Source organism: Neophocaena asiaeorientalis, unplaced genomic scaffold (assembly GCF_003031525.2).
Source record: "Neophocaena asiaeorientalis asiaeorientalis breed wild unplaced genomic scaffold, Neophocaena_asiaeorientalis_V1.1 scaffold14, whole genome shotgun sequence".
Lineage (NCBI taxonomy): Eukaryota > Metazoa > Chordata > Mammalia > Artiodactyla > Phocoenidae > Neophocaena > Neophocaena asiaeorientalis.
The window spans coordinates 9,443,300-9,454,878 of record NW_020175192.1 but is presented as its reverse complement, the minus strand read 5'-3'; the positions used below and the strand labels follow the sequence as shown (position 1 = coordinate 9,454,878).

Genomic DNA, 11,579 nt, shown 5'->3' with positions numbered 1-11,579 from the left:
TCAGGGTGAGGGAGGGGGGAGGGGGCTGGGAGGATGGGAAGAAGGAAAGAAGGAGACAGAGGGTCCCAGTGGTGCCAATGCCGGCTCCTTTTACTGGTGTTGATTCCTGTTGTCTTTGCAAGAGATTTTTTTAAAAAATAAAATCTACAGTTTTAACCAAATCATTATTTTATAATTAATGTTTATGATGTGTCAGTTTAGTACACATATATCTATAACTTATCATTAAAGTAATTGAATAATATCATTTTTTAAATTATGAATGGCCCCCAACGGGCTTTGCCATCTTATGCTCAAAATGTAGTGCAGAGTATGCTACACCTTAAGTACGTCTGCAAGAGGAGTGAAGTGTCCCGTGGGTATTTTCTTGTGAACATGGACAATACAGCATGCCAACTGTTCAGTTGTAAGTCCCGGCAAGGGTCAGGGACGTTTGCTGACGTCTGCTCTCGTCCCTTTCCAGAAGCGGAGGAGCTCTACCAGAAGAGAGTACTCACCATCACCGGCATCTGCATTGCGCTGCTTGTGGTCGGCATCATGTGTGTGGTGGCCTACTGCAAAACCAAGTAAACGCCCTCCTCACCCCCTCTCTCCTTAGCGCACAGACAGCCTGGCCGGCAAGCTCCACTGCCTGGTCTTGAAAAAATGGGGTGGGCGCCACAGAGGGATTTTCTCCTTATTTTTTTTCCTCCTGAATAATCCATTTTGAGGACCTTTCCTAATCACGTACATTAGAAAGCTTTGCCTATTTGTGTGAAAGTGTTCAGAAGACTTCTGATAATTGACCACAGTCCCAGGGAGGGACTGGGTTGTACAGGGACACACGCAGGTGTCTGTGGGGGAGGAGCGTGTCATCTCACTGCTGAGAACACGTCCGACTGTACTCAGACTTAGCGGATAAAGGGAGCATTTGGTGCTGTTTGAAATGCAGGGGTTTTTAAAAAATATGATCGTGATGAATTTTCAATTCCATCTAATTAGGTGACCGGTTCCAATGCTCCCAAAGTGAGAGATGTACAAAAGGAATCTCACAGGAGGAGAATTAAGCAAAACTTGCTTTGAAAGAATAAAAGAGAAACATGAAAACAGATTTGTGTTTGCTTTGTCGGTCCTTTAAAAGCTGGGTTCATGTTAACAAATACAATTACCGTTTGACATGAATTCTTTTCATTTTTCTCTCATACATAGAACTCCTGCTTCAAGGCTGAAATAATGTTATTAACAGCTTTGTTTTATTTTGTCACTTCATCATATAAAATCTTGAGCCAAAACTAGTCATGGGACTAATATTATGACCCAAGTTGAGGAACAAAGACAATATGCTCTTATGGTATAAAAGTAAGGGCATGGATGGCATTTTCTCAATGTCCCAGGATTTATTTAGTGTGTTGCCAGAATTGAGCAAGCGATAGAGATAAATAAGCCTTCACGGAATCCCCCTTATGAGTCTTATTATATTCGATCTGAATACGTGAATATTCATTCCCTAGTTACAGAAAGAAGTGGTAATAGAGTAGGATCATATTATAATTGTGCCAAAATCTACCGGCAAAATAAGTACGTATCTTCACTCACGTACAGTTCTATACATACACACACTATGTGTGATGCACAGATTAAACACTAACTGCATTTTCTTGAAAGACACACAGACAGGCAAAACTATAAATGAAATCAACCTTGTCAGTTGCATAGCATGAATTGTTACCTAAGACAAATGACCATCCCTAAGACTTAGGCAAAGATGGACTGATTAGGAAAGTTGGGGTATTCGCCAGCTCTCAACTTGACTTGTCTTCTTTTTTTTTTTATCTCTCAGCAGTCCAGTTCAATTTCTGTAAGAATCCCATGCAGCTTCTTAAATCTACTGGCTAAGAATAGGTGATTCCCCTCCTGAGATGAAGTGGCACTGCCTCCCTCCTCCGCCCTCCCTCCCAAGCCACTGCCTTGAGTTGTGTGTTGGTAGAAGAAAGAATTGACTGTACTGAAAAATGTAAATAATAGAAAAAATAAATGCTCCTTTTTTCCTATCCAGGAAGCAACGGAAAAAGCTTCATGACCGGCTTCGGCAGAGTCTTCGCTCTGAACGAAACAACATGGTGAACATAGCCAACGGGCCCCATCACCCCAATCCACCCCCCGAGAACGTGCAGCTGGTGAATGTATGTTGACTCTGGCCAGTGGAAAAGCTCAGCATCTCTCCTCTGTTCAGGCACCTTGAAGTTTATTTTCTAAAGCTCTTAGGCTCTTAGCTGCTGCCATTAATCACCAGGGCTTCCAGGAATCCAAGGTTTCGCCAAGAGAAAATAACGGGAACATTTTTTGAAGTGGATTTGGTGACTGTAAAACAAGCACGTTTCCTCTTATAAAGTGCTCATTAAGGAATCGGAATAACCATGTTGGGTTTGTTCTGTAGGGAAACCATAACCAGAAGAAAGAGCAGAAAAAAAAGAAAGAAAGAAAGAAAAATAATAAAATCCATGATAGAAGAATCAGAAGGAAATGTTTTGGTTTTTTTTATACTTTGAAATGAAGGCTGCTTCAGTCTATAACTGATTAGCCCTGATAACTGAACTAAAGGCTCTAGAGTCATTTATTTTTTTATTAGACTCATTTGCCCGGTGCCTGATGATTTACTGATTCTGATTAACAAAGGGAGACATTAGGGCATGAAAAGGTCAAGGCCATTACCAACCTTGCTTCTCAGTAGCCAAACCAGAAGAATTTAATACTTTCCAACTCTTTCTACATGATGCCAAACCATCCAGAGGAAATACATCCTTCATCATTGGAAGATCTATTTTTTAAATTTTGGAGCATTCAGCTTTTAAATATAATGAAGTCATCAAATATTAGATTCGGAGAGTCTTTACATAGTTTTTTTTTTTACAGATAAGGGCCAGGGCAGAGCTGGACTCAGCTCTCCTGGCTTCTGGAGTTCTACCTTCCTACTCTGCCATCATTCTTCCTGTTTTCTCCATTCCCCTCTGGTGTCTGGCTTTTTATGGGCAAAGCTGGAAGATTATATTGCAGTACCATTTTCTATCCTATAGTCAAAGATGGGTTTTGTGTGGAGCAAATATATCAGAGACCCAAGTTCAGGGTTGCTGGAGGTTCAACCACCGGCAAGTCTTGTAGGAAAGACCCACAGGAGACTGTTAGGTGCTGATAAATTAACATACTGGCAGCGTTCCTCCCCCTACCAGTATGTTCATTGGAATGTTCTGCACAGTTGCTAGATTCATTCACTACTGACACACCTATAATCTGTCACTTTATATAATACATAGGAGGCAGAATGACTGCCTGGATTCCAGTTATGGCTCAAGCTATGTCACTGTGAGCTTTAACTTTTCTAAACCCTGTTTCTTCATCATAAAAATAAAACCTACTTCAAAAAGTTCTTGCGGGCATTAAAAAGATAATCCCTATAAAACACTTAGCCCAGTGGCATCTAGTGAGGGTTGTATCATTTTTAAACATGATTTTCATTAGATTCACTGAGCTTACATTGCCTTCCAAGGCGCAAGAGTCATTTGGTACGCAGACTAAAGATAGACCGTTACATATGACAGTGCCATCTCTCTTTTCCTTAAAGCAAAGATCCACATGGAATAACCTTTCCATGGTTAAGAGAACCAGCCATAATTTCAAGCATAATTCAAGTTGCAGTTTTTTTTTTTTTTTTTGGTTTCCATGAATATATCAGGTTCTTTTAGAGCCCATAACCCATCAGATGATAAACTGCCCTATTTCATCTAAGACTATTCCTATCCGTGTCTTTACCCGTTATTTAACTCAATTTGGTGTAAATACTAACAGTGTTTAAAAGGCAATTTAAAGATGTCCCTCTCTCACCAATAAAAGGCGGTAAGAGCTACTGTGATTTGGTGGTGAAAATAAAGTAGAATCTACTTGCACTAAATATAAGGCCCTCTATTATATGGTTTGTCAAGATGTGTAACCTTGACAACTGTTGTTAAGTCTTTCAAATCTCTCAGTAACCCTGTTAGTCTTACCACTGACAAGTTAAAAATTTCAACGATATCATTAGGGCACCACGGGCGCTGAGAAATTAAAAGAGAAAGATAGGTTCAAAACAGAGTTTTTTTTCATTCTTCTAGTGACTTGAAATTTGAAACGAGACAAACCATCTCTGTTCTTTCGTTGCACTCAAATATCTGTTCGTCGTTTTTGATTTTCAACAACTATTACAAAAATAAGTATTGGGCAGACTTTTGTATTGAATTCTAGTCATGTTATCAATTGGAAACGAAAGAGAAGAAATAGGTCTGTTTCTGATAAAACGTAGTCGTGACTGCAGGACCTACATTGCGTGCGTATCCAAAGAGCAATCCATCAACTCCATTTACCTAATTTAAAGACTACAGTAGCTGGGATAGGTTTTGTCGTCTGGCCACTGGAAAAACAATTTATTACGAAGCATGTGTATTAGAAGTAGAGATTTTTGTGTGTGTGCATGTGACATTGTTAGCATTTTGACTTCCCTAAATCTTCAAGTTGTGCCTCTTTGTTTATCCAGCAATACGTATCTAAAAATGTCATCTCCAGCGAGCATATTGTCGAGAGAGAGGCGGAGACGTCTTTTTCCACCAGTCACTACACTTCGACAGCTCATCACTCCACTACTGTCACCCAGACTCCCAGTCACAGGTATGAGAATAAAAAATCGCATGGCATTTCTCTAAGAACGAATCTTTACACGTTGTCTTTTGCTCTCACTGCCTACAAAAGGGACAGGAGGTACTCATGAGGCAGTGAGGTACAGTAGAACGTATGGCTTGGGACAAAAACAGACTTTGGACGTCAAACTGACTCTGCCGCTTAATTGCTGTTTGAATCTGAGCCTCAATTTTTCCGTTAGCAGAGTAAGGGGAAACGATAGCTACCTTATAGGATCGTTGTCCCTTATTTTAGAGATCGTCTTTTCTCATGCCTGACCATTCACAGAATTACTACACTGGGAAGAGTTTGTCTCAGATGCCATACAATACTTAGAAGTTGACTTCTTCCAGTGGTTGGATTGCCCTGGGATATGCACATGAGAACTGGCTAAATAGCTGAACCCTGAATTCTCACATGCTCTGGTGCTATCCGAATGCGTGCTACCAAGGGTAGCACTACACTTCCAAGTGAGGCCCATGAGACAAGTGCTTCCTTAATCTAAGACACTCAAGAACAGAGAGACTAAGAATACTTAGTACGAAGTGGCATCTGGTAAATGTGTGTTGAATGGGTGAACACATGAATAAAGTGTACCCTCGCAAAGCCAGTCTGAATCAAGGTCCTGTCGGCAGCGAGCAACTTTATAAACAATTCTATTCTGAGACAAGTCATATCGTAATGAACTACTGATGCACCAGTCATTCGCAAGACTTGTCAGATCACTTCCTTTCATTTCCATGTGTGCCTATGATTAAAAATCTCTCTCTCTCTCTATGCCTCTCACATTTCCTCTGTAGCTGGAGCAACGGACACACTGAAAGCATCATTTCAGAAAGCCACTCTGTCATCGTGATGTCATCTGTAGAAAACAGTAGGCACAGCAGCCCTACTGGGGGCCCGAGAGGACGTCTTAATGGCTTGGGAGGCCCTCGCGAGTGTAACAGCTTCCTCAGGCATGCCAGAGAAACCCCTGACTCCTACCGAGATTCTCCTCATAGTGAAAGGTAAAACTGAAGGGCAAAGCTACTACAGAGGAGAGAGCACCCCAGTAAGAGGACCTGCGGTCCCACCTAAGGAACCCACTCTAATGAGAATAAGGGGCGGCAGATGCCTGGTCTAGGAGTGCTTCTGGTTGACGAAGCCATCTTTGGGTTTGACTGAACTCACTGCTCGCGAGCTTCTCGCATCATCCCCGTGGCTGACAGGCAACAGACTCCTAAAGAGCTGGAATGATTCGATGTGGAAGGTGCAGCAAACTCGGAGTTCCTAGCTCTGACCTTAGGCTCAGACCCTCGGGGCTGGGGTGGGGGGGGGAGGAGGGGATGTCTCCGTTTCCTCAATTGTACCTTGAGAGCAGAATGCTGGCCTCAGTGATCGATCAGGACCCTTCTAGAATTCTAAGTGGCCAGTTATCCAAACTCTGGTCGAGCTGGACTCCTGGTCGCACGTGTTAACTCTTCCTTACCTTCCAGCCTCACTTAAGTCAAATCAAGGGCTGTGTCATTGCTGACGGTTGTAGGGACGGCTGGCATCCCTCCAGATGGTATCCCTTTATGGCATTCCAACAAGGGATGACTCAATAAGTCTCTCGTATGTTTCACCTCGCAGTCTTCGCGGGAGGTTTCCAAGGCAGATACTGCCTTTGACGTGGCCCTTATTCCAGAATGTGTTGGCTTTCTTCTGGGGCTGTGGGGTTGGGTCAGGGGGGCAGTCACAGCAAAGGTAAAATAAAGATCAGAGCGAAGTAAGCTGAAAGCGACGCTTAATAAGAATACTGAATTCATAGATTCTCCGGATCCATTTTCACCTAAACTGGGGGAGAAAGTTATACCCAACCAGCATTCCTAGCCCATCAGTAAGCTGTTACTTATTTGTTTTCAAATCCAGCGGGGTTTTTGTCTGTTGGTTTGTTGACTTTACTGTCTTCTCAGTCTAATCTCTGACCACTTAGTAAAAGGTTTACATCATGCCGAAGCGATACTTACTTGGTTTTCATGGGTGGAGATAATTTTGATATACCCTTCCACTCATGCACTGGGAACTAATTACCTCAAAGGAGACCGGTTTGGAGGCTGCAGGTCATATAGAGCCTGCTGATTACTTTTTTTCAAAAGCCTTTACCCCCAAATAGTATTTCAGAGTTTTATGGAATTAGTGGTTGCTCTGTAACTCATCTGTGAAAAAGCAGACATGGTCCAAAACTGGTTTAAAACATTAGTCTTAAATTCATGTAATTATATCTTTATGTATGAAGTCTGTCCTAATTCAGTCCTTTTCGAAACCTGAAAAAGAGTTTAGGGATAAATTCTGTCTTCGTCACTACATGTGATATTTGTCTTTAAAGTTTGACATTTCCCTGCTTCCTTTCATACCCCAGATATTAGCTAGGACTGCAAGAAATACCTGAACCTAGGCATCATGGAGGGAAAAGACGAGTCACTTTTATGGGTTGATTGGATTTGAATTAGCATTTCTCAGAGCGCTTAATTTAGGTATCCCCGAAACAAAAGGTCTGGAGACTTGATCCCCAAATATTTCCATCTCTAGACACCTTCCCATTTTAGACACAGCCAGATCTCACTTCCATATGACTCAGAATCATGGCTGATAAGCACAAGAGTTAATAGGTTTCTTGTTCCTGTTAGCTAGAGTTCAGAAGATGCTGTCCTGTGTCATCACAGGTCATGTCAAATTAGACTCTGCAAATGCCAATGTGAAGAAAAGAGTCCTTTAGTGCTACGCATTGGTGACATTTTTATCCAAGCTGAGAAATGTGACTCTGAATAAGCCGCATCTTTCTCAGTGCCACATCAGGTCTTCTTGTTCTGGGGGAAGAAACCACGATATGGTAAAAACAGTGCACTCAATGTCTTGACAGCTAGATTCACTGAGCATGATCAGACGTAACATGACATAAGGCGACACGGCACAGCCCAGTCTTGAGCAGTCACAGAAGATAAGCCAGAGACGCATACAGCGGTGGGCTTTGGAAGAGAGGCAGACCAGAGACTGGACGTAACTGTGAAGCCCAAAATAAGTTACCTTTGAAATGTCATGGTCACTGGGATGGAGAGTTGCAAATTGAATGTTAAGAAGTAACATTTCATGGAAAAGTTAAAAAAGCACATAAATGTGTTACACTGTTATCAGGAATAAATCTAAGTTACTATGCTCTTTTTTTTTCATAAGACATAACCTTATAGCTGAGCTAAGGAGAAACAAGGCCCACAGATCCAAATGCATGCAGATCCAGCTTTCCGAAACTCATCTTAGAGCTTCTTCCATTCCCCATTTGGGCTTCATTCTCTAAGACCCCTTGGCCTTTGGGAAGGTATAGTATTTAAGTAATACTTCTTTCCCTTCCAAATCCCTGAGCCTTGGTCCTGATAAACTGAGAGGTTTCCAGGACCCGGCGCCCTCTTGTCTTAACTCACGTGCTTTTATTAAAATTCATGACGAGATCGAAAACCTCAAACGCTTTGATGAGCTAGGCAATTTAGCTGATCTTTGCATGCACTCCTGTGAGGAGACTCTTGGCTACCTAATTTGAGATTCCAAGGGTGCTGAATGTCCTAGTGTAAAAACCGAGAAGTGTACGATGAATAGAAATTCTCTGAGGATGACATCTGATGATAATATTGTGAACGATGCCCCCTGACCCCACCCCACCCCCCACCACTGCTCTACGGCTCTCATTCTACCACACTTATGCGGGGTATTCTCTGCTCACACAGGTATGTATCAGCAATGACCACCCCGGCTCGTATGTCACCTGTAGATTTCCACACGCCAAGCTCCCCCAAATCGCCCCCTTCGGAAATGTCTCCACCCGTGTCCAGCACGACGGTGTCCATGCCCTCCATGGCAGTCAGTCCCTTCGTGGAAGAAGAGAGACCCCTGCTTCTTGTGACACCGCCATGGCTGCGGGAGAGGGATGTCCAGCACGTTCAGCAGTTCAGCTCCTTCCACTGCAACCCCGCGCACGAGAGCCGCAGCCCACCCCCTAGCCCCTTGAGGATAGTGGAGGATGAAGAGTATGAAACGACCCAGGAGTATGAACTGACTCAAGAGTCGGTTAAGAAACTCACCAACAGCCGGCGGGCTAAAAGAACCAAGCCCAATGGTCATATTGCCCACAGATTGGAAATGGACAGCAACACAAGCGCTGAGAGCAGTAACTCAGAGAGTGAAACAGAGGATGAAAGAGTAGGAGAAGATACACCTTTCCTGGGCATACAGAACCCCCTGGCAGCCAATGTTGAGGCAGCCCCTGCCTTCCACCTGGCTGACAGCAGGACTAACCCAGCAGGCCGCTTCTCTCCGCAGGAAGAATTGCAGGCCAGGCTGTCCGGTGTAATCGCTAACCAAGACCCTATTGCTGTATAAAACCGAAATAAACCCATAGATTCACCTGTAAAACTTTATTTTATATAATAAAGTATTCCACCTTAAATTAAACAATTTATTTTATTTTAGCAGTCCTGCAAATAGAAAACAGGAAAAAAAATCTTTTATAAATTAAATATATGTATGTACAAATGTGTTATGTGCCATATGTAGCAATTTTTTACAGTATTTCCAAACGAGAAAGATATCAATGGTGCCTTTATGTTATGTTATGTCGAGAGCAAGTTTTGTACTGTTCCTGTGATTGCTTTCTCACAGTATTTCAGCAAACCCTCTCCCACCCCCGCAAATTCCGTTTTTGCTGGCTTCTTGTGCATTGCATTATGACGTTGACTCGATGTATGATTTACAGGATTTGCAACTGTCCCTCTGTCTGCTTCAAGTAGTACTCAATCAGTACGTCTTATAATGGCACATCCATCCAAATACTCCCCTTCTGTATGAAATATTCTTTTGCTTTCAGTATATGAAATGAGTTGTGTCTACGACTCTGCCAGCCAAAGGTCTGCTTCACTGAGCTCTGAGATAATAGTAGATCCAGCAGCGTTTTACGGTTAATTACAGCAGGAAACTGCATTAAGTCATGTTAAATATTAGGAAGAAAGTAATATTGTGATTTTTTTTTTTTTCAAAAACGGTATGATTCATCAGAAGACAGCTTGCTTGACAAAAGGAGCTACCATTTACTTTATTTTGATTGGTTTTTTTTCTCGGCCAAAAAAACCCCAAGTTTTCGGGATAGCAAAGAAAAGGGGTTCTGGCTACCGATCAGGGTAAAACCCAACCCCTAAGTCGAGGACTCGGTTTCACTTTCTCTCTCTGGGGGAATGATACAGCGGCTCATCTAGCTGAAGAGCAAACCATGGCTGAAAAAGGTGCAATCGTTCCTGACTTGTGTTTTTTCACTGATTTTGGAGCTAGTGACCGGTTGTGTCTTCTTGGCTCAAGGACAGACATATTATGGCACAAAAACCCCAGCTTCAACAGCACATTCAGCAATTTGTCTGAAATACCTTCTAGAGTGAAATGTGCCTGCTGTATATACTGGTGACGTCATCGTAGGGAAATCCTTCTTAGACTGTCTAGAGGAGTGAATATATAGAAGACACGGGGGAGAGCAGCTGTGTGACCTGGTTAGTAATTTTTAAGTTTTTTGACCATTCCTTTGTCCTCATTATGTTCCTCTCATTTTTCAATGTTGCCTTGATTCAGTCATAACTATGCATGAACATTTTTGTCAGGAATGGCCAGTGTGCATGTGATTTGTGATTAGTAAGAACCTCCTACGAGTGATGACTCATCAGGAAATGGCAATAGTCTTGGAAAGATTGCACCTTTCCTTGCAGAAATGACTCCCACCTGTGTGCTAACCTCTCTGTTTACAGCTGTATCACCCGTTTTCCCCCTTTCTTACTTTTTTGCTTTACTGTCACAAAAACAGGATTAAGATGGGTCTATACTTTGCACGTTCACTCGGGATTGCCAATCCAAGGAAAGCCTATAGGTAGAAACATTTGAAATAACTGCTAATCCAGGAAAATAAGAGAATTAAAAAAAAAAAAAAATCACAGCCCCATTTCTGTCAGATTGGGCTGGAGCTTTACTTAGGTTCCAAGTGGCCTCCTAGGAGCCATGGAACAAAATGGGGAACAGGTTAGCAGGGGGTTCAAAATACCAGACATGAAGTCAAGGAGAGTGACTCTTCTTGTTTGCAGGTGAACTGAATCTATTTCTTCACCAAATCTCTATGTTAAAATTAAAGGGAAGAAGTGACATGCAAGGAGGTCTTAGAAGAAAAATGCAGGCTGAGCATGAGTCATGTCATTAAGCTCCTAAGTGTTTCTACAATCCACAGAGACACCTGTCTACAGGTCCTTGAAGTTACTCTTAGTATTTGGTATCCCAAGCGTCCTTCATGGTTCCATGCCACTTTCTCCGTGCTCAGCGGTATCTTCATGTGCTTGTCCACCTCTCCTAAGGAGGCCCCTGACAACTCTCCAGGTTGCACTGATTTCCCAATTCTGTAGAATCAGTTAAGCTCATGGCAGGTGAGAGAAAGCAGTCAAGCAGTGAAGAGATTCTCTAAATTACTCTAATATTGCATTTGAAGACCTTGACTCATTCTTAGTCTATTTCAATTTTTAAGAAGTCCCACTGTAATTAAAACTCTAAAATTTCTGTTTCAAACTCTTCAGGCATTTGGAGTCCCATTCTGGAGAATTTCCGGAATAAATAAAATCTTCTGTTGAGAGCAATGAACAACATTTTCCTCAGTATGAAAAATCACCGTAAATTTTCAGGTTGCAAAAACAGATGAAAATTGAGAGGAAATTTTCTTTCCAACTGGTTCTGGTCACTCACCGAGGTGGCGTATCTGTTGGGACAGGCTCTCTGTCCATAGAATGAGAGGTTCCCTTGATAGGAAAGGTCAGCTGACTCCTCGGGGCTACCTGCTGTGGCCCCCGGATTTGGGTTCACAGAGGCAT

The 11,579-nt window shown here is 42.5% G+C and overlaps 1 protein-coding gene across 5 annotated transcripts in view; it reads left to right on the top strand.

Annotated features, from left to right (window-relative positions):
• Positions 1–9,072, top strand: part of NRG1 (neuregulin 1) — a 215,602-nt gene extending 206,530 nt beyond the window's left edge. For 3 of the 5 annotated variants that reach the window (XM_024765024.1, XM_024765023.1, XM_024765026.1), the window contains 5 exons: positions 464–566; positions 2,036–2,162; positions 4,544–4,674; positions 5,484–5,690; positions 8,421–9,072. In XM_024765024.1, the coding sequence (XP_024620792.1) occupies positions 464–566; positions 2,036–2,162; positions 4,544–4,674; positions 5,484–5,690; positions 8,421–9,072 (1,220 nt within the window). Of the gene's footprint in view, positions 1–463; positions 567–2,035; positions 2,163–4,543; positions 4,675–5,483; positions 5,691–7,875; positions 7,997–8,420 lie in introns of those variants that run through there. The other 2 variants (XM_024765025.1, XM_024765027.1) reach the window with 1 other exon arrangement.
• The last annotated feature ends 2,507 nt before the right edge of the window (positions 9,073–11,579 follow it).